Raw genomic sequence first — 22,304 nt, 5'->3', positions numbered from 1 at the left:
TGATCATTTTTGTCAGGTCCGCCTCGGAATCCATCCGCCAAAAAATAGTCCCCAGGCTCGGGAGGGATGGGGCGCCTGGGAGGTCGTGATATGAGACTATCTCCACAACCTCAAACGGAGGGTGGGTGGGAGATTAGAGGACCCGCTTTCTTGCCGTCTCCTGGCAGGTTTGGGCGGGATCGGTTAGGGAAGGGTGCGGTGGAGGGTTATATATAGGGAGACGGTAGTAATAGGTCCTTCCTTTTCCGGTTGGGGCCGTGGCGGAGTGAGGAGCGAGGACCAGCGGCTCCTCTGCCAGCATGGTGAGGCGCGGCCTATGGGGCTGGGCTGTGGGGGGGCGGGTCGATAAAGGGGCGCTGGGGAATGGGGCGAGCAGTAAGCCAAGGAGGGGGAACGGGAATCGGTGGGCAGAGCCGGGCCGGGCCGCCTGCGGGCGGAGGGCACCGGCCGCGGGGCAGTCGGCCGCCATTTTGGAGTCGTCGACGTTCGGCCTGCCGCGTGGTGCCCGCAGGGGGGAGCGTAGTCGGCCTGGGCGGGAGGGAAGATGTAATCTGCGGGAGCAGGCCGGTGTGCGATGGGGGAATGGAAATGGGCTTGGCTCCCGCGGGACGGGCCATGGCTGAGATCCCGTAGCTCGTGGTTCAGCTCTGGGCCCCGCCTGAGAATCTCTCTTTATTGGGGGGGCGACAATGGGGACGGGCTAGCCTGACTCTGGGCTTAATCCGCTTCCCGTCTGTTCCTTTTTTAAAGCATGGAAGGGTTGGATATAGAATTGTTAAAATGAACCATGCGGGGCCCTGCCCTCTCCCCGTCCCAGTTCCTTACCTTCCACCCCGAAAAAAAAATATAGGGTTTGAAAAACACTTGAGGTGAAATCATGTTACAACTTCCCACGTAGTAGCATGAGGCAAGAACCTGGTTTGAGCAGCCTGTAGTTGTATGTATGCTGCCAGCCCAGCCTACAGATTTAGCTGATGGAGGTCGTAGTTGCTGCCATGATGTAGTAGTCAGTGTTGGAAATTAGTGTAATGGACTCTTTCATTATTAGGAATTCTTGCACTATATAGTATGTATCATAGTTGTTAGCTAAATGCTCATATGAGCAAAACTGGGGAAGAAGGGAGGGAGAAACCTTTAGTATTGCCACACAGTGTTAGTGTTGAAGGAGAGCTCTCTGTAGCTTGAAACCTTGTTTTTTTTTTTGTTTGTTTGTTTTTTGTTTGTTTTCACAACAGAAGTTGGTTGGAATGAAAAATATTTCCTCCCTCACACACATTTAGGGCAGATCCATACCATTTTGTCAAGGCCAGGAGTTTGTTTCCAAAATATTGGTTATATATATTTGAGGTCCTTATTAGGCACTGGAGGGGAAGCAATACTGGGCCTGGTTAGTTTTTCAGGTTTCCAAGATAATTTTGTAAGTGACATAACTTTACGTTACTTGTTATAGCACCAAAACTCCAAAATGCACAGATTTCATAAATGAACTTGTTTTAATTAAAAGATTACTAATAGATTGTTTTAAGTATCTGAAAATAAAATTTAGTATTGATATAGCATTTGTAAAACAGATCAGTGAGATTTACCAATTTAAGAATAAAGAAGAACAGGAGTACTTGTGGCACCTTACAGACTAACAAATTGCTTAGAGCATAAGCTTTCGTGGACTACAGCCCACTTCTTCGGATGCATATAGACATGTGCTCTAATAAATTTGTTAGTCTCTAAGGTGCCACAAGTACTCCTGTTCTTCTTTTTGCGGATACAGACTAACACGGCTGCTACTCTGAAACCTGTCAATTTAAGAATAACAGTTTTACATCATTGCTGAAGCTGAACTGTGTTGACCTCCTAAGTGTGTGTGTGACTACTCGTACAGTGTTACAAAGTTGTTTGGTATAAGTATAAATGGTAATAGTCATTGCTGTGATGATATAATTTGCGTCTTATCCAGTGTTCAGTGACAGTTGCCTGCTGTCAGCATGCTGGCGCTGTTGAACTGAAGACACTTGACCCTGAGCAATATTTTAAACACCTTTTGAATCTGAACCACTCAACTTGTTGGTGCTGAAGAAAACTCATGTCTTTTTCAGGCTTGTACTCGTCCATTAATATCTGTGTACTCCGAAAAGGGAGAGGTATCAGGCAAAAATGTCACCATGCCTGCTGTATTTAAAGCTCCTATTCGCCCTGATATCGTGAACTTCGTTCATACCAACTTGCGCAAGAACAACAGACAACCCTATGCTGTCAGTGAACTTGCAGGTATGATTTGTGTACAGAATTTGAATAGGTTCATTTAGATCAGGATTATTGTTTTATTATGTTAATATATAATACTTGCCAACTTACTGTATACATGCCACTTACATTATTTTAATTTTAGCTCTAATACTACTAGGACTTAATTTACATAGTACCTTACAACCAGAAGGACTCAGAACTGCAGCTACCTCTGGTGTGGAACCAGAAATGAACACTGCAGAAAATATCTTAGCCGATTAGAACCACAAGGGGAATTTTTGCTAGGCGAAATCAGTTAACAACCCTGTTATGAGTAGTGCCATAAAACAGTGGTTCTCAAGCTTTCCAGACTTCTGTACCCCTTTCAGGAGTCTGAAGCCCAAGTCCCACCGCTCAGGGCTGAGGCATGTAACTTAGCTTTTCGGGGCTCTCTGGCATAGAGCTCCAGGCAATTGCCCTGCTTGCCACCCTCTAACACCAGCCCTGCACTTGCAACCCTCCTTAAATCTATCCCATGCCGCTGCCACCTCCCTCCCTGAGGCTCAGGATTCCCAGGTTGGGAAACACTGATCTAGATGAGTTGTTGTATCCCCCATGGATATGTGTACCACTGATTGAGAACCGCTGCCATAGAATACCGGATTGCCATTGGTGGTTAGGTCATCATCTCAGTTTTACATTCTCTTTAAGAGACAACATACTTGATCATGGTCTGATACAGGGAGGGCTGATGCTACAAGTTTTCCTCTGAAGTTTCCCATCCAAGTACTTAAACAGGCATACGGTGTGAAAATCTGTATGTTTACAGTGTCCATCTTAAAGTTAAGTAAACTTTGTAATTTACATTCACATTTTGATAGTGTAATGGTATAGTCCCAGTTATTGTCTCTGTCCAAATTTGTGTTCAAGCTTCAAAATCTGTCTTAATTTAACTACATAGAAATGATGAGATTCCACTTCATTGGTCCGTGTTTCTGAACTATATGATATCAGTGGAAGTTCTGATTCTCTTGAATTCTTTATTCCTATGACTTAGAAAAAATAGATTGTTTCACTTTCTCTGGACTTTCACTGATGAATTAAAAAAAATTTTGTTTCAGGACATCAGACCAGTGCTGAATCTTGGGGTACTGGAAGAGCTGTTGCTCGTATTCCCCGAGTGCGAGGTGGTGGAACTCATCGCTCTGGCCAAGGTGCTTTTGGAAATGTATCCTTTTGATTTTGATTGTAACTATTGAGTCAGTGTAAACTTCAACTTTTTGAGGGACGGGGGGAGCAGAAATCTTCTGATTTAATTAGCAGGATTATCTAAATGCTAAATGTGAGGGTTCTTCCTCTTTCTACATGTACTGTAGATTGGAGTGCATCTTCAAAAGTCTATAGTAATATGAGGGCTACAGATCCACTTGTCTGGATTCAAATGTATTTTAATGTACAAAACAATTAACTGATAACCATGAGGAATCTGTTAGTCTTTAAAGTGCCACCGGACTCCTCGTTGTTATCATGAGGAAAGATCTTTAGTTCTTTTAATTTTTGAGATACACATTGCTGTCTGTTTAGCTTGCCATGATGTCGTAATTTGCGTCTTACTCTGTATTCAGTGACAGTTGCCTGCTGTCAGTGAGCTGGTACAGATGGTTGACGAACAGCTAATGCTGAGCAAGGCTTTAAAAGGTCTTGTTCTGTAAAAACATTTGAAAAGTTTTATTCTTAACTATGGATGCATAGATGTGTCGCGGAGGCCGTATGTTTGCCCCAACCAAGACTTGGCGACGTTGGCACCGCAGAGTAAATACAACTCAAAAACGGTATGCCATCTGTTCTGCTCTGGCAGCTTCTGCTCTCCCAGCACTGGTTATGTCTAAAGGTGGGTATGTTGAAAATTCCAGAATGCTTGCTCTTTACTGCTGCTCAGCATGCCAACAGCTCATTATTGTATTGCCATGGGGTAATTTAGTTTACTCCGAAGAAGTTGAGTGTTGTACAGTATTACAGTACAACTTTTTAATGGTATCCAGTTCATGTGAAGTGTTTGAAATAAAAGGAGCATACATGTTGAGTAAAGCTGAACAAACAGTACATCGAGATTATACAGAACAGAATGGAAACAGCCTGTCATTGTTGTAAATCTTGCCCTGGTAGTTTATGGTAGTCCAGTTGCAGAAATACCAGTTTTGAGTCACATTCCAGATCACCACTATGATTGTTACTCTTATTAGAGGCCCAAGACAAGTTGAACTAACCTCAGCCCTAGAAGTAGTCCCTATAGGTGTGATTTGAGGGGACACCAGTGGGGTGAAGTATAGCAAAAGCAGTAATGCAAACATGTTCATTATTACATTGAGATTTGTGTGGGCAAAAAAGAATAGATAACTTATAATCAAATTCTCATAAAATACTTCTCAGGTCACCGCATTGAAGAGGTCCCAGAACTTCCTCTGGTAGTTGAGGACAAAGTTGAGGGTTACAAGAAAACCAAAGAAGCTGTTCTGCTTCTGAAGAAGCTTAAAGCATGGAATGACATTAAAAAGGTGAGTTGTTTACTGTCAGTACAAGTAAACCTTTTACAAATCCCCATTAAAACATTGCTCATGCCAGACTGCAGCTCAGTAAATTAATATGTTGGCTCTAAAGTCTTCATTTGCTATAATTTAATTAGTAAATAATATAAACTTTGATTTTTGCTTTTATATGCTCTATTCGTATCTTGACTTCACTTTGCTAAAAATTAAATACTTGACAAACTATAATAGGTTCAAAGCAAATTCTAGCCGATCAATGAAAATTTCTCTTTCACTATGCTGCTTCACGTCTCTGCCCACTTCCTTCTAAGACTCTTCATTTCAGTGTTGCATAGAAAAGCATTTTAATAGCCTGGTTTATCTCCAGAATGATGAACTTTTCACTGGTCCGTGTTTCAGATGAACAGTGATGATGGTGAAAATCTGATTTCTTGATTGTGCTACTTCTTAATAGTCAGAATTGTACTGTTTGGATTTCTAGATGTGTTCTTTCTGCACAGGTTTATGCCTCTCAGCGTATGCGTGCTGGGAAGGGTAAAATGAGGAATCGCCGTCGCATCCAGCGCAGGGGACCCTGCATTATCTATAATGAGGACAATGGCATCATCAAGGCTTTTAGAAATATCCCAGGTAACTTTGAATTACTGAACAAATGGCACTGTATCTATTATCGGGAGGCTCAGATCTTCTGTTTGGATGAGAGTACCTAGAATGATGAGATTCCACTTCATTGGTCCGTGTTTCTGAAACGCATGATTTTGTGGAAGTTCTGACTACTATTTGAATGCAGTGAATGTATATACAGTAAAAGCTTTTGTTATCTGGCATGTAGATTATCTTATGACACTACCTATCACTATGGGCAGCGCTTAGCATACACCCAGATCACTAAATTATGTTCAGTACAGTTTTAGTGTTAAGTGTATTTTTAATCTTTGAGTCAGAAGGCACTTCAAGATCTTGCAGTGCCTTAGGGTCATCATTATCAACATCAATTATCATTGTAGATGTAGAAGGTGGAGGAGATTGGGCTGAATCTGTAATGACCCTATGTCGAACCCTGGAAGCTGCTTTTTTAATAAATCCCTGATATCAGCTTGCTTGCTTGTTTTCTGCCTCTTTTGCATAAATGTAGAGTGCAGAATGTGCAATTGCATAACCTGGGCAGTATACTAGTCCCAGTTACTAGATTGAAGATTTGTATTGGGAGATATCAGAAATGCCGGTTAATAGAGCTTTCCAGTTGGTGAAGTGCCGGATAACGCAGTTTTTACTGTACCTCTGAAAGAATCTGTTTAGTATGTTCAAGGGCATGGTTAGAGATGGGTTTCATTTATTTGATAAAATGTTCATATGGAGTAGAAAGATAACTTGCTGTTACTGATACATTCTCCATTTTTTTGTCCTTTCAAACGTAAAATTAAATTTCATACTTTGTTTTGTAATCTTGCCTGTATATCTTTGTAGTATAAAGTCTTTAAAACTAGTAAACCCATACTTGCTTTTTGTGGATTTTTGAACTGCTCTGATTTTGCTATTGTATCAAGTGAAATACAAATACTGTGATCTTGTCTCATTTTAGGAATTACTCTTCTCAATGTAAACAAGCTGAATCTTTTGAGACTTGCTCCAGGTGGCCATGTTGGGCGTTTCTGCATTTGGACTGAAAGTGCCTTCCGCAAGCTGGATGAGTTGTATGGTACCTGGCGCAAACCTGCTACCCTAAAGAGTGATTATAAGTATGTATATCTAGAATCTGACTTGGCTAAAAATTTTGGTAAGACAATTCTGACAAGTGATATGGTATTAATGGACACAAAAGTTCTGTAAATTTTCGTTTAGTGGTAAGATTAGTCTTAACTAAGGATGTAAGGTTTCCTAAATAGCTGTTTCTTCATAAAATTGAGTACAGATTAAATATCCCCACCTAATTTTGATTCTAAATGTTTGTGTTTTGTGTAGCCTACCAATGCATAAGATGACCAATACAGACCTTGGAAGAATCTTAAAAAGCCAGGAGATCCAGAAGGCCCTGCGTGCACCAAAGTAATTATTTTTATCTAATTACAAAGTACAAGGATTTATTTGAACACTTATTCAACTTTTTGGGATGAGAGGGTGTAGGACACTCAACATGGCAAACCAGAATGTTCTTAGAATTTGGCTTTATGTAGATTAATTCAGGGTACATGGTCAAGTGGTTCTAGCTCTAAAAATAAGGTTTTGGCTATAAATTGAATATTTAGAAACACTTCCATATTTTTCAACTATTGCTTAGGAATTTACACATTCTGCAGTGTATTTACAACCGAAAAAATACAATATTGTTAATATAGGAATACCAGAAAGTGAAAGTGGCTAGCCTTCCAAGCTGAATGAAATATGAAATTAATGTGGATAGTCCCTTCCCAGCTGAGTACCATACATCGTGTAGCATAATCCTTCACGGTTTCCCTGACTTTCTAACTTTACCTTACCAAACTAAATATACACGGTGTCTGGATTTAAGACCAAAGATGTTATCAGTGTCCTTCAGACACTGTAGTAACATAGTTTTTTGAAAATTAAGGATAAGTCCACTTTTCTGGAAGAAATAATGTATTCCAACTCTTAAACAGTTTTGCATCTCCCTGAAGAACACTAATTGAGAATTGTTTTTACAGTAAAAAGATTCACCGTAGAGTTCTCAAGAAGAATCCTCTGAAGAACCTGAGAGTCATGATAAAACTGAATCCATATGCCAAGACAATGCGACGCAATACTATCCTGCGCCATGCTCAAAATGTGAGACTCAAGTTAGATGTCTAATCTAAGTGTTACTTATTATATATTCTTTGCGTGTTTCTGACTAATCTTTTTTCTTTTCTTTCTCCCCCCCCCCCCCCCCCCCAACAGCACAAAAGCAAACAAGAGAAGAAGTCCAAGGCTGCAGCATAATGCACTCATCAGGCTTATCCACTTAAGTTCAAAAGGCTGTACTGTGGATTTACAACAAATAAATATTCTATTGAGTTGGTGGAGTGTCTTCGTTATTTGTGACCACTACTGCAAATGCTTTGGAGGGAGGGAGGGTGCAGTGAAAGTAAATTAAACCATAGATGAGCAGTTATTTTTAGTGTCCACTGTTATTTATTCTATCAGAAAGCATAATGGGGGATGCAAGTGAAAGGTGCATTTAAAAAAAAAAGTCATGCATTATTGTAAAACTTAAATGTAGCTAAACTTTATTAAAAGGGAACTTGATACCTGGGTTATTGTGGGATCACTGGCTAGGGCTCCCAAAATTACTACTGGAGTTGGTGTTTTCCCCAGTGGGAAACGGTGGAAAGGGAAAGCCCCTAGTGTAGACAATTCCTCAATGATAAGCAGGTTTATTCTAAGGAAGTTTCACCTCAGAGTTGAGCTAAATTTCCCTTTAATATTGAACTATGACCCACGTATGCTATTTTAAACGTTAAAAATCTATATAAGGTTCTCATGCCAACACTGACTGTTTCCTGTGACCCATCCAGCTTCTAAAGTATGGAGGCTCTCACTACTTGCCAAACAATACAAGATTTTTCTGTTGTGTATGAATCAAGCTTGTTAATAATAAATATTTTCCCCATGGAAAACACAAGTTTTTGGTTGAAAGATGAAGTGGTTGAAAGCTTTTTGAAAACCAAAATCAAAGCTTCCCAAAGAAAGACACTTTCAATGAAAATATTAATTTCACAGAAATCCAGTTTACAATAAATTGGACTAGCCTTAGTTGTGTATAACACCCAGAGAGTTAGTAAGAACTAATTCTTCCCTGCCTAAAACCTGTTTTAATATTAAAACAATCTGACCAACTTTGTGGTGTTGACTTGGATCTTTGTCACTAGGGTGCCATGGCAGGTTTGACCCTATGCAAGTACTTTTAAGTCAGGAAATCTAAACCACTTGCATAGTGTCAAATTTGCCATGGTGCACTAGTGACACAGACTGCCCCTCCTCACAGTTGTAATATGCAGCTTACAAAAAAGTGTAGAGAGGGGAGGAAGAACTGAAATGAAGAGTTGAATTAGATGACAAATTCTAAATTGTGTTTTTAATGAAGTTTAAGACTGGAGGAATAGACTCCAGGACTGGTGGTCAGCAGTGAAAGTTGAAAAATGGGTGTGGTTGGAGGCATTAAGGGTGCAATTCTAGACAGGAAAAGCATGAGGGAAACCAGGCGTGGATAAAAAGAAGACCTAATGAGCTGGCTTATCCTGAGACTGAAGAGGCAGAGTAATCTTTATTCAGAAAGACAACAGTGACAGAATAACCTCATAGTGGAGGTAACATGGGTAAAGCAACACCTATGTTGAAGTTTGTCTTCTACAAAGGCTAGGAGCAGTACTATGACTCTAGATGGAATGAACTTGATATTTGCTTTCTCTTGCTGAGTATATAACATGCAGTGGGTTGTCTTGAATTAACAGCCTTTTTATAACTAAGCCTAGAAATAGGATTCTCTGCTCTTAGGGCAAATGTAAAGCAAATGCAATATTATCAAATACAAAAATAGCTTCTCAGATTAACCTCTTACATTCTCACAGTTCTTTGGACAGGGACTAGACATTGTGCAAAAGAACTTCAAAATCAGTTTTTAATGGAAACTAGTTAAACAGGTGTAAATCTTAGCTATGAGAGGCTGAAAAATTTGAAGCTTCACTATGCTACTAAGGCTCTAACTTATAAACCTAACATGGGATCATGACAATTAATGAGTTCAGTTAAGCTGTTGGAAAGCTCAAAGCCCTTCGCTGCTGCAGAACCACCTGGGGATATAAACAGAATTTTTAATCCATTACTACTACATTTGAGATGTGGGGATTTCAAGAGTTTACACTTAAATGCCTGCCTAGCTAAAAGAAGAACAGGAGTACTTGTGGCACCTTAGAGACTAACAAATTTATTAGAGCAATTGTTAGTCTCTAAGGTGCCATAAGTACTCCTGTTCTTCTTTTTGCGGATACAGACTAACACGACTGCTACTCTGAAACCTGCCTAGCTAACTTATTCCTTAGTAACTCTGTATATGATCCTGCTAGTTAAGGAGATCTGTAATGGATTGCATCTGAAATCACAGATAAAATGCAAAGAGTTTTTGGATCAAAAATAGTGAAGGTACCCAGTATGGGAACCCTGTTAGCTTTCCAAGTGCTCAATATGTGTAACAACCACACGGTGGCAGTTGAGAAGTAGAAATCTCCACGCCTGTTTAGTCAACCTACTCCTCTTGCCAAACGTTGTTCCAAGAATATTTTAGTCTTGGATACTAAAATTGTTTTGGCAATTTTAGAAACTAAGAGCCTAATGAGAAGTAGGACCCCATTTACTCTAAAGCTACATAAACATTGTAAAAACAAAAACAAATTCCTGTCCTAAAGATTCTATAGTGTAATAGAAAATGCAGCAAGGGAAGAACAGGATGAGACTAACCCATGCAATATATGCAATTAGCCTTCAACTAGAAGAATATGATAGGTAGTGCATTAGGATTGAGTGTCATTACAGTAGACTGCTTATTTCCCATCTCTCTTGTACAGGAATGCTATAGCAACTGGTTATGGTTAGTGACTGCAAAATGTTTAAGGATGATATGACATTCATACTATATTAGTTATCCTGTATGCAACACAATTTGGTGTAAAGGATTTGACATTTAGGTCCAGGGCTACTACCTTATTTACCATACACATAAACTATGAAAAGCACCCTAACTTGCACCTGTTCACATTGTGGGTACAACGGTAATTAAATATTTCAAATTCCCTCTAGCTTTTTAGATACAAAAGTTGTCAGGTTTTTTATTACAAAAATAATTCAACTCTTCCCAAACAAAGGGACCAAATGTTAATTTGTTTAATAAGCTCATTTAATAAAATTTCTGATAAGACTGGGGAAGCTAAAATGGAAAATGAGACTAGTACTCGTATTTAAAAACATCAGTTTTCCGAAAACCTGTTTGCTATTTTTTATACAGTAGATCCTCAGATACGAACACCAGAGTTACAAACTGTGCAGTCACCTATACACCTCATTTAGAACCAGATGTACATAGTCAAGCACCAGCAGAGAGGAAAAAAAGCAAATACTGTACTGTGTTAAACGTAAACTATTAAAAAAAATAAAGTAGCATTTTTCTTCCATGCAGTAAAGTTTCAAAGTTGTATTAAGGCAGTGTTCAGTTGTAAACTTTTGAAAGAACAGTCATAACGTTTTCTTCAGAGTTACGAACAACCTTCATTCTCAAGGTTTTTGTAACCATGAGGTTCTACTGTACTGTTATTCCCCTGAGATACTCTTTTTTTTTTTTTTTTTTTTTTTTAAGACTGAAGCAGAAATGAGAGCTGCTGTGTTCTTCCCCAAAATTCTTAGGTGATAGACAGCAAAGCCCAAAATCATGAAAAATAATTAAAATCCACAATGTTTATGAACCAAATGTACAATTTGCCTTTAAGAATTTAAATAATCCTCTCCATTTTAGGATAAAGAGAGATTAATTTTTACTCAGCCTAACTTTGTACATATTTCCAATTAACAACCAATCACTGGTATGTTAATAGTTTCCTAACATATAGCATATGATAGCTCAGATAGCATGATTTTTTTATTGTAAAGAATGAAATCACAAATCACCTAAATCCTGTGTTTATTTTAATGTCATTTTCTTTTTACCTCCCTTGAATAATTTTTGTTTGGAAATATGATTGGCGAAAGTTACAGACGGGGGGAGATTGCCATTTATGAATACAGCCGTTTACCAAAGCTAGATCCCTGAACAACTTTCAACAGATTACAGCAGTAGGCCCTATAAATCAAGTTAAAAGTGGCAGATTTTAATGCATTGAGAAAATAGACAGCTTTTTATAGTCTGGCAAAAAGATACCCTCATCAAAGGTACTGATTTGCGAGTTTATTACTATATCTTATCTAGTATAATATAACTTCCTATAAAAATATTTGATCATTTGTTATTTATACTCATTCCTTTACTGTAGATTTTCCTTCTGTTTTCCCATTTTCTTCCATCACCTTTGTAGAGGATGGTGCAAAGAGTAGACTGGCCCAAGGATTTAAACATACCCTTCCTGAACCATCCTAAACAAGTGACTGAAACCAGTGTGCCTCTTAGCTCTTCTGTTTGCTTCATGCCTTTTTTCCCAGCTGTTACCAGCTGCCAGACAAAGCGTAGTAACGTCCTCTTCAAGTTTAAAGTATCTGACAAACCTCCATCCATCCCAAATATTAGAGGACTATTTTGAATTGCATGAGTCTGGATTGCATCTTAAATGGCAACCCAAAATCAAGTTTTTAGCACACAAAATCATTAACTTATTTCAGGAAGGAGTAAGAAACCATTGTGTACACAGATGGAGTACAATATGGATGTATTTGGAACTGGTACTGTAGTAGCACTTTTGCTATAATGTTATTTATGTTACTACACATGGAAGATATAAAGTTCCCAATGACTGAAGAGTACTAGTGCATTTGGAACTATGGTGATCTATGGAGGAGTAAGGAGAAGTTTTGCCTTGTAGCAGGACCAAATTAACTTACGGGTCCTATGACATCTTTTACACTTTTAGAATTATAAGGTTTTTAAATAATGTGTTTTTAAGGTTCTTTGACAAGTGCCTTGAGAAAACCATTGCATATTCAAGTGTTAAGTAGTCAACCCTTTATTCCCCCATGGGAAATGAAGGACAGAATGGTTTTGAGGACAAGGCATAGGAGTGGATGGTACCAGAGAGAAATTTGACTTCTGGCTATGCTACAGACTTGTAATTGAAAACAAATCCCTCACTTTCCAAGGCAAGATATTGTTTGTAAATATCTTAATATCCCTGCCTCAAGCTTCTACAATAGTATAACGTGTTTTGATTATCACCAAGACATTTTCAAGCCTTAAAGGAGAGAAACAAAAGCTAAAAAAGCCACGTTATTCACAGCCTCTTATGTTTTATATCGCTATCCCTTTTTAGCAACATCTGTTCTTTTACAGTCACAAGAGACATTTAAATGGTGAACTTTCAAAGGACTGTTAATTTGACCTTTACAAGAATAGACAGAATCATTTACTCACTAAAATAGTAGACCTATGATTGTGGGCAGTGTAAGTGAAATTTTTCCACCTGTTTCCATGTTGATCAGACCCTATGTTTTCAAACAGACCTAGGTTATAGTGTGCCTATTCTCCCGGTGAAGCCTGCACTGGCCAGGTGAGGTCAATACACATGATGTAAAATCTTCCTCTTTCCCCTTACCCCATCATTTGGGGTAGGAGTCATCATCCAAGCAGCTACCATGTTTATCTGTTTGAGGCACCTGCTTACTATCTTTGATTCAATCCATCCATTACTTCCTTCGCTCTCCTCTGAGTCTTTCCTCTCCTTCCATGCTCTCTTCACCATATCCCTTTATAATATAATTAATGGAGATATCCCATCTCCTAAAACTGGAAGGGACCTTAAAAGGTCATCAAGTCCAGCCCCCTACCTTCACTAGCAGGACCAAGTACTGATTTTTGCCCCAGATTCCCCAAGTGGCCCCCTCAAGGATTGAACTCACAACCCTGGGTTTAGCAGGCCAATGCTCAAACCACTGAGCCCTTTCATTCAGCCGCTGTGTGTCTGAACCAGTGAAATCCTGCTTCCCAGATTTTGTCAGCCACATCACGAACTTCAATTTCCATCCTCCCAACCCCTTCATTTGGCAATCTGTCCCAGCCTGTAGCGAAGACATTTTGAAAACCGGGGCGAGGGAGGCTCTGAACCTCAGTTTAAAATACTCAAATAGAGGGTGGTGAAGGGCCTGTAGCCGTGGGCTCGCTGCTGGGTGAGCCTGGCCCTAGCCTGTCTGGGTGACAGCTGCTAGTCTGGCCACCACGACAGCGATGGAACCTGCCCCCCCCCACCAGATTCCCGCTTTGATTGGGACAGTCCCAATATTTGGGGTTTGTCTTATATAGGCGCCTATTCCCCCCCCTCCTGCCTTTTGGACCCCCCACCCCCCCCCCCCCCCTTGCCCAGCACGTGGAGCAGCCGCGGGGCGGGCCCAGAGGGGACGCGCCAGACACACTGGCAGCTGCACGAGGGGGTCCAGTTTCCCTCAGGAAGACACGACGGCGCGTGCACCGGGGGGGGAGGGGCAGCCTGAGGCGGGCCGGGCTCCCCCTCGCCCCGTGTCCCCGGCTCAGCCGGCGGCGGCGGTCTGTGGCCGAGCCTGGGGTGGGCCCCCGGAGCGGGCGCTGTCACCTCGATTGGTGGCGCTAGCGATCCGCCCCGCCCCGCCTTTCCTAGGGGGCCGGAAGCCGCCGAAGCACTTCCGCCCACACCCGCCGGCGCCTTTCCCAGCCGCTCTCCCGCCGCGCGGCGCTTAGGAGACGCGTCATCGGCCTGCGCCGCCCGCGGGCGGTTGGAGGGGCCGGGGGCGGGGCGAGGCGCGCGCCGCCGCCAGGGGGCTTGAGGCGGCCGGGCCCCGCGCGGGGAGGATGCTGAGCCGCTTGCAGGAGCTGCGGAAGGAGGAGGAGACGCTGCTCCGGGTGAAGGCGGCGCTGCACGATCAGCTCAACCGGCTCAAGGTGAGCGGGGCCCGGGCCCGCCTCCCCGGGGACCCTCCCCCCGCCCCCGTGTTGCCCGGGCTCGGGGCCGAGCGCTGCGGCCCTGCGCCGGTGCCTGCGAGCGGGCTCCGCCCCCCATCCCATGGGCTGCCTCCTTCCTCCCCCCGGGCTCGTCTCCGCTCGGCCCTGCCCGTCTCCGCCGAGGGCTCCCGCTGACCCCGCCCGGGTTCCTTCCCCAGCCCGCGGGCGGGGCCTGGCCTGGCCTAGGCGGCTCGAGGTCGGCCCCTTCCCCGGGGCTCGGGACAAGGTGCTCGGCCTAGATGGCCACTCTTCTGACGGGGGATGTACGATGTTAACCGGTGAGCGGCGTCCGCCACCTTGCGCGTCACCCTCAGGCCGGCCAGCTGCTCGATTCGTTAACCGTTTAAACGGCATATGGTTAAAATGGTTTAAACCCTTCCTCTTTAAAAAGTATTTACATCTCTGTTTCTAACTGTAATCACACCTTAATCCCCCCTCTCAATGTACAGGCTCTTTGAAGAGAGACATTTTAGACAACCAAGCAGAAACTTCTTATTTTGCATTGGTTTGTGTATTCCCTTATTTTCCTTTTCGTTATTTTTGTCATACAGTATACCGTTTGAAAGAAGAAGTGACATTATGATGTAGTTAGCTAGATTTTTACTTATGTCTTGAATAACTAAGAATACTTTAAAAATTGGGAGGCATGATTGGTGGTTAGAGCAAGAGCGTGGGAGTCAAGACTCCAGCATGCTTTTCCAAGGGATTCATTCTGTAAACTTGGACAAATAATTTTGTTGCTTTATAGCTTCAGTTTCCTCATCTTTAAAGTAGAGATAATGTCTTTGCTCCAGAGGTTTTGTAAGGCTTAATTGAGTTGTTTTTAAAACCCTTTGAGATCCTTGATTGAAAATGTATATGTGCAAAATACTAAAACGTAAATTATTTTGGGCTTTGACAAAATTATTTGAGTGAAGGCTCCTTTCATTACAGCACTCAGGAGATAGCTTGCCATGACCTATACAGCCTTTTCATAGCTATTTCCTGCAGCAATTGTTTGAATGCCGTAAAGTTTTGCAAGGCAGAGTGTGACTGTCTGTGAGATGCCAAGACTGCGGTATGAGAAAGGTGACAGAATTATTAATAGACAATTCACCCAGGGAATGCACTGATCATATATCATTTCCGGCAAGGGATATAACGTCTTTCAGAAGCATGCTGGTATGTGCAGAGTTTTCAGCATCACAGTTTTCAGAAGTGATGTCCGTCACTTTATCACCTTTAGATCTCACCATATTTAAAAAGATATGGTATTGTAAAATTAACTTCAGAAAAGCATGTGAGCAGAGCAACAAAGCTCTGCTCAGTTTGACATGCTTTTTTGTATGTATCAGAAATAGATTAGACTTGTCAAATACCAGTAAGCGAGTATAAATATGCCACCCAGTATGTAGCAGTCTTTGGTGAATAGCTTATATTCAGACTTGCTTCCTGTTTTCTTCATATTGTGTTAAAAGTAGAATTTGTAATTTTAAAGGTATTATTAACTAGTAATAGTTCCTATGCTGTGGGCTGCTCCACAAGACAAATGATACAGAACCTGGTGTGTAGCTTCATCTTTGTTCAGGATATATAGTTCGCATCAAGATCATCACAAGAGCTCTTAACAGTAGGTACTATGAGTTCAATGTATTGGAATTTACCTTCAAAAGGCTACTTTGTCACTCTTCAAAACCAATCAATAGAACTTGAGTGTATCTTGCTAACAGGCACAAAGAAATAACTGCTGGAAAGATTTATTCCAATATCTTATTTCTAGGTGGAAGAGCTGGCCCTTCAATCTATGATTAGCTCCAGAGAGAAGAATGTAATGGTCTCTCCACCAGGTAACACAGAGGAGACTCAAAAAGTAAGGAACTCTCTTGCCTTTTGACAGGAAGAAGGCTCACTCATTTCTCATGTAATACTACACAGAAGCATAAGTATCAAAGAATATGAAAGCAACAAAATATTATCTGTTCTTGTTTGAGTCACTCTATATGAGGAAGTTTCTGGTACACATTTTACGTAGGGTTCTTATATTGTTACACTACTCACCAGCTGAGAGACCAAATAAATGATTTCTCCCTCTTTTCCTCCTAACAACACCAGGTTGTTTCTGGGAGTTGGATTGGGAAACACTTGCCTTACATTTACACAGTTTTAATTCACAGTCAGTAAAGCTTAGCATGCTGTAAACAAGGAAGTATAAACTTTTGCTGTAACTTTGTTTAGCCAGGATACTACAGGGGGTGGAAATGTGGTGCATTGTCAAATAGTAACTCTTTGCTAAATATATGATCAGGCTAGAACTAGTTAAAACTATGCTGTGGAGAAGTTGCTGCTTACCAGCTCAGTGGGTCCAGTACAGAAAGGTCTCTCTCTAAAAAGGTTGTTGAGGTTCTGAAAGGTGAAGCTTATTTCATTTTTTATTAGCACTGAGATCCTCAGAGGGAAGATGCTATAGAAGTGCTCAGTATTACTATCCCTCTTGACTGATAACTTGAACTTGTTGTTGTACCAGACCCTTGGGCAGATGGACAATGAGACTGCTATCAATCAAACTGAATTACAGCTAAGTATTCAAGACCATGAAGAGGAAGAGGAGGATGAATCGGACTCCTGAAGGGGGGAAAAATGGGAGACAACTGGTGTTATTTATCCTAGACTCAGGAAATTTCCCTTTGTTCAAGCAAAACTTCCCATCAGATTCTACTTGGTGCTGTACACAGATATGAACTACATAAATGAATGAAAATTACTTTTGGAGGGTTCCAGTGAGGTTAGACTGGTGGCACAGATGACACAAGCTTGTCAAAATCTTGTTTTGGATGTTAAAAGAATGAAAAGTTGTTGCACAAATATGTAGCATGATCCCTTTACATTTAAAGCCTAAAATGTAGTTTACTACTTGTTTGTATATAGGTGGGAAAAGTTAATGTAGTTAACAAACCTAATTTAGTGCATTAAAAGCAATAACTATTCCAACTGTAATTCCACAAAAGTGGAGATTAGGAAATTGCAGTGATCTAGGTAATGAAAAATGATGGCCCGTCCAGAATTCATGTAATGTTATACTAATAAGTTAGTGTTGCACTTAGCAGCAGACAAAGCATTTCCTCTCCTGCTGACTTGCAGATACTAAATCGCTGCAGCTGATTCTTGTATCATTCCTTAAATAGATATTAGAAGGCATAGAAAACCAAACTTGTGTTATGCTGCTAAAAATAGAAAATAAAAGTAATATCTTAACTGAGACACCCTTGTCAACCTCTCATACTAATACAATGTTTATACACTAGATTTTAAAAATCTGGTTTATAAAATGTGTGTAAAGCATTCCAGTGTTGATTAGGATTAAGCTTTAAAGCTCCTGTTGATGTCTCCCCTAGCAATACTAGCCCTGCACAAGAACTTAGTAGAAAACCAAATAAATGTCATTTTACTTATTTAACAAATGGGGAAGGGGAAGTTTGCAATATGTTCAGTGTCCTAGATGTGGTTATAAAACATGATCCAACTTCTAGACAGCTCCTGCCCGATTGTAGGAAAATATTTGAAGAATGACTATTGGCTCTTGGTTAAAGCTTAGCTATGGTTTGTAGTTATGGAAACTAACTTTTAGAATGTAGGTATAACATCATCTTCTGTTGCCTGGCTCTGAGTGTAATTGAAGTTTCAATCTTGTATAGGAGGATGATTTGCAGGCTTTTCCCCCAAACTCATCAGAGCTGGGGGAGGCTAGCAGAATGTTTCTGGGCCAGATATGTCCCAAGTTTAGGTTAGGATGTCAAAATAAACAGATTGTTTTTGAAAAGTGTATACTCTTGCACACGTAGTTTGTAAGGATTGTGGGACATGACCTTTGTTTTGTAGAGGTGAGTATATTTGCTGGCACTTGATCTGACTCTTTCCCCTTATATCTTGAGACAGCGACCGCTTGTTGCCCTCCTTTCTCTTGCCTAAACTCAAGGCAAAACATGTTCTGTAACAGTTAGCCTTAAGCCTCATCTACTCTGGACAATTTTGGCACGTTATTGTTGGCTGAGTGTCTACACACACTTGCTGCCGTTTTAAAGGCATACTTGATACCACATTAGCCTTGCCCTGATGAAGTCTAAATTACACTTGTTCTTAGCCTAGGCTTGGTTTTAAAGTTGTGGTGCTAATGCTAGTAACACTAGCAAATTAGCTTGCATGCTACAATTAGGCCTCCTGCCCCTGAGGCCATATGCAGTTGAAGTGGTCAACATACTGCTGGCTGTGTGGATAAGTGTTGGCAAAATAGGATTTACGTGGTCTGAGAGTTCTGGGCCACTACTACTGTACATATGGTATAGTTTTCTACTGGAGACAGGACCTTAGCTTGGACAGCTTTTAAACTCCATTTAAACATACTTTGTACTATGGGACCAGACAGTTTGGAGTTGAGCGAGTGGATGGATACAGCATTAGCAGTACTGATGGCTGATCTGCTGTAGATGGATGGAGGCAGACTGCCATCCTCCTTCTGCAGCATTTGATCTTGCTGAGCATGAGAAACTGAGGTAGATGGCAGGAGTCCTGGGCAACGTGGTAGAATGCTTTGCGTCCTTTCTGAAAGCATTGGCTCAAAGCCCTAGTGATGGAAAAGCTGCTCCTTTGCCACCAAATGCCTTACTTTGCGTATCCTCCAAGGATCAATGCTTTGTACACTTCTGCTCAATGTGTACATGGACTGTATTGCCAACAATATGCAGATGAACACAGCTCTACGTTCTCTGTGCCATGTACAATAATGCCACTTTCAGCAAGTTAGTGATTGGATGAGACCAGCTCATGGCTGAACAAAAGCTGGTTGAAGCTGAATCCAGGCAAGACACGTGATGCTGATGTCAGAGGAAAGCACTGAGTTTGCAGCCACTGTCCAGTCTCCTTTGGTTAATGATACATATCCACAGTTGATCAAGTCAGTTTGCAGTTTAGGAGTGCTCCTGGATTCCTTGCTGATGCTAAGCTCTTCCTGAGAATGAGTTGCTTGCTACCGTGCCCAGCTGTTTAAACGTCTCTATCTTCTTCTGGTGGTGGATTACCTGCCCTCAATAATATATGCATTAGTCACCTCCCAGCTGGGCTACAGCAATACAAACTATGTGGACATGAAGCAATGAGCCTGCAGAAAACTCCAGCTATTGCAAAATACAGCAGTGCAGCTACTGTGAGCACATCAAACTTGCCCTCAGCTCTACACTGGCTCCCCAAGGAATATTGTGTCAAAGTCATAATTCCAGGACAAGGACTGTGTTTGACATCTTTGCTCCTCAGTCACAATGTAAGTGGCTCTAGCGAGGGTAAAGGTTATCTGTGCAGGAAGTAGCGCTTTCATGGGGGCTAGCCAACGATTGCTGAATGAACTCCCACTGGACCTACCCCATCATAAACCTCACCACCTTCCATTCTAAGGCCAAGGCAGATTTTTCCTTGCCTTCACTAATACAAAAGAAAAAGTCTAACTTAAAAAAATATATGCTCAGAGTATTTTCTTTGCAACAGAATAAATCACATGGTGTATTTTACATATATCATAATATACATTGAAGGTGCTCAGATACTTGATGATGAGGATAGCATAAACTTGAACGGGCTAGAACAGTATTCAGATCTAAAATGAGTTTAACTGATTCAGCCAATGTTGACTGGGCCCTCTCTACTTGGACAGTACTGGATGTACTTGGTGTTCATAGCTACAGTTATCTGACAGAGTAATATCAAGAATGGGATCCAATTTTAGTTTGGTTCTTTGCTTTTAAAACCCCATGGGATTGATGCTCTTCCAAACTTCAGCCTTGCTGTATAAGAGCTTGGTCAAGAGCTGTCAGTGCTTTTACCATAAGCCTGGGTAGGCTTGGCAGGATTCCATTTTTAAAATAATTTCAACAGATGTTTATTTAAGAATTTTTTTCCTATTTTTATCTATTTAAATTTTCAGTTGAAGGAAATTATAAGGCAAGGATTAGACAATTATTGAATGACAGTAGACATTGAGATTCAAAAAGTTAGCTTTATAACTGTTAAAACACAGATTGTGAACATCACATGTCAAAATATACACATTAAATATCCTTAAATCAAACTAAGTTCTCAAGCAGCATTTTTCTTACTTTGCCTGTCTGTAAATGTCTATCAATGGAAATATTTTTTCATCTGTGTGTAGGGTGAAATTGTTTGACACTTACCGATGAAAAAAGTCTAATCCTTCCAAGCCTAAGCATAGTATGTCTTGTATACCGCAAAAGGTTTTCTACTTTTCAATGTATTTTTTAAAGGTCCAATTAATTTGAAAGACTGTATGCTGTTCTTAAAACTGCTTCCAGGGAAAGTTATTACTGATCTTATACCTATTCTATCCCCATCATTCCTTGATTATAACAGAGTCCAGATGGCCAAACAGGTTCAGATAAGGTAAAGAGTGATCCAGATCTTTTCCCATTCCTCTTAACAAACCTCTCTCAAATGTTTGTAAGTGTGGGTGATCTTTAAATTCACCTGCCTCTGCACTTCTGTGTTGCTGCAGAGACAGAATGTGTGATTACCACAAGAAAGGCTGTCTTGAGTGTTTTTGGCCCAGCTGGAACCAGAAAGCTCTAGAAATCAACAGTCTGTTCTCATAAGATTTCCCAATGGGGGTTTTTGCTCTCTCACTGCATAGCACCAGAGGTTAATAGAAAGGGCTACACAGTTTCCTCTGGAAAAAGGACACTTTTAAAACAGCTGAGCAAATATTAAACATGCAACAACCCTCACAAAACAATGGGGTAGGGACTGCTTTAAGCTTTTAGCAGTCAAAACTGGCTTCTTAACAAGAAACCCAGTTGACAATGGGAAATGGTTCCCTCAAATGTCCATTATTTGTTTTGTTTTCTGGTGATTCAGTTAGCGAGTCTGTGCTTGTTTACACAAGATAGTATTTCTCACACTAGTCTCACATATGCAGGGTTCGTGCTACATAACTTGGGAGAGGTCAGTAAAGTGTATACAATACAGGGTTAAGGTACACATCAGACTGTTGGACAACACTTGCAAAATAGCACCTGACCACACCGGCTAAAGAAGGGCAGAAACAAAGTCCCTTATCTCCCACAGGAGCAGGCAGAATTAGAGGGGATACTGCCTACCTACCAGATGCTACAATTGAACCAGCATCTGATTTCACACAGCAGGTGCAAACTGCAGCAAGAGGAACATGTGATTATAAGAACAGCCATACTGGCTCAGACCAATGGTCCATCTAGCCCAGTATCCTATCTGCCAGTGGCCAATGCCAGATGCTTCTGAGGGAATAACAGAACAAGTAATCATCAAGTGATCCATTCCGAGTTTCTGGCAAACAGAGGCTAGGGACACCATCACTATCCATCCTGGCTAATAACCATTGATGGACCTATCCTGCATGAATTTATCTAGTTATTTTTTGAACCCTGTTACAGTCTTAGCCTTCACAACATCAGGCAAAGAGTGCCACAGGTTGACTGAGTGTTGTGTGAAGAAATATTTGTTTGTTTTAAACTTGCTGCCTACTAATGTCATTTAGTCACCCTTAGTTCTTGTTATGGAGTAAACAACACTTCTTACGGTGCACATTGGCACCACAACATAGGCAAAGGTTTCAGCAGAGGGCTAGAGACAAAATGTAAACTGAAGGCCTGAGCCGCTACCTACTGTGTAAGAAAAGAGTGCTGTGTTCAGAAATAGGGTATGTGATGCTGTTAGAGACGCTAGGATTGAACTCCTTTTTCAAGTTGACCCAGGTGAGTGCACTATGTATGTTGGAAAAAGAGAGGACTGGATTCCAGTTTACTTCAACGTGAGACAGTGAAAAGTGAGGAGAAAAGCCTATGTGCGCTTATCTTAATTGGAAG

At 41.1% G+C, this 22,304-nt stretch overlaps 2 protein-coding genes and 4 non-coding genes across 6 annotated transcripts; all 6 read left to right on the top strand.

Moving 5' to 3' along the window:
• The first annotated feature begins 196 nt into the window (after positions 1–196).
• RPL4 (ribosomal protein L4) lies at positions 197–7,785 on the top strand. Its single transcript, XM_034784483.1, has 10 exons — positions 197–302; positions 2,094–2,265; positions 3,345–3,451; positions 3,976–4,114; positions 4,654–4,778; positions 5,270–5,399; positions 6,352–6,508; positions 6,732–6,815; positions 7,433–7,553; positions 7,665–7,785. The coding sequence occupies exons 1-10, from the start codon at positions 300–302 to the stop codon at positions 7,704–7,706; spliced, it is 1,080 nt and encodes a 359-aa protein (XP_034640374.1). The 5' UTR covers positions 197–299; the 3' UTR covers positions 7,707–7,785.
• On the top strand, positions 1,923–2,022 carry LOC117884570. Its single transcript, XR_004647591.1, has one exon. It is a non-coding gene; the product is annotated as a small nucleolar RNA SNORD16 (small nucleolar RNA).
• On the top strand, positions 3,182–3,253 carry LOC117884566. Its single transcript, XR_004647588.1, has one exon. It is a non-coding gene; the product is annotated as a small nucleolar RNA SNORD18 (small nucleolar RNA).
• On the top strand, positions 3,810–3,909 carry LOC117884569. Its single transcript, XR_004647590.1, has one exon. It is a non-coding gene; the product is annotated as a small nucleolar RNA SNORD16 (small nucleolar RNA).
• Positions 5,476–5,546, top strand: LOC117884567. The gene has a single exon (XR_004647589.1). It is a non-coding gene; the product is annotated as a small nucleolar RNA SNORD18 (small nucleolar RNA).
• A 6,420-nt stretch (positions 7,786–14,205) lies between the features above and the next one.
• Positions 14,206–18,228, top strand: SNAPC5 (small nuclear RNA activating complex polypeptide 5). The gene is made up of 3 exons (XM_034783738.1): positions 14,206–14,367; positions 16,187–16,276; positions 16,931–18,228. The coding sequence occupies exons 1-3, from the start codon at positions 14,278–14,280 to the stop codon at positions 17,030–17,032; spliced, it is 282 nt and encodes a 93-aa protein (XP_034639629.1). The 5' UTR covers positions 14,206–14,277; the 3' UTR covers positions 17,033–18,228.
• The last annotated feature ends 4,076 nt before the right edge of the window (positions 18,229–22,304 follow it).

The sequence above is a fragment of the Trachemys scripta genome, chromosome 10 (assembly GCF_013100865.1).
Source record: "Trachemys scripta elegans isolate TJP31775 chromosome 10, CAS_Tse_1.0, whole genome shotgun sequence".
NCBI classification, from domain to species: Eukaryota; Metazoa; Chordata; order Testudines; family Emydidae; genus Trachemys; species Trachemys scripta.
This window is presented reverse-complemented; position numbering and strand designations above follow the sequence as displayed.

Bases quoted from the DNA above. Each gene is read 5' to 3' on its own strand.
- RPL4 (XM_034784483.1), top strand. The intron at 2,266-3,344 runs GTATGATTTGTG...ATTTTGTTTCAG, and splicing joins TGCTGTCAGTGAACTTGCAG to GACATCAGACCAGTGCTGAA. The intron at 4,779-5,269 runs GTGAGTTGTTTA...CTTTCTGCACAG, and splicing joins CATGGAATGACATTAAAAAG to GTTTATGCCTCTCAGCGTAT.
- SNAPC5 (XM_034783738.1), top strand. From the start codon at position 14,278: ATGCTGAGCCGCTTGCAGGAGCTGCGGAAGGAGGAGGAGACGCTGCTC. The intron at 14,368-16,186 runs GTGAGCGGGGCC...TCTTATTTCTAG, and splicing joins ATCAGCTCAACCGGCTCAAG to GTGGAAGAGCTGGCCCTTCA. The intron at 16,277-16,930 runs GTAAGGAACTCT...TTGTTGTACCAG, and splicing joins ACACAGAGGAGACTCAAAAA to ACCCTTGGGCAGATGGACAA.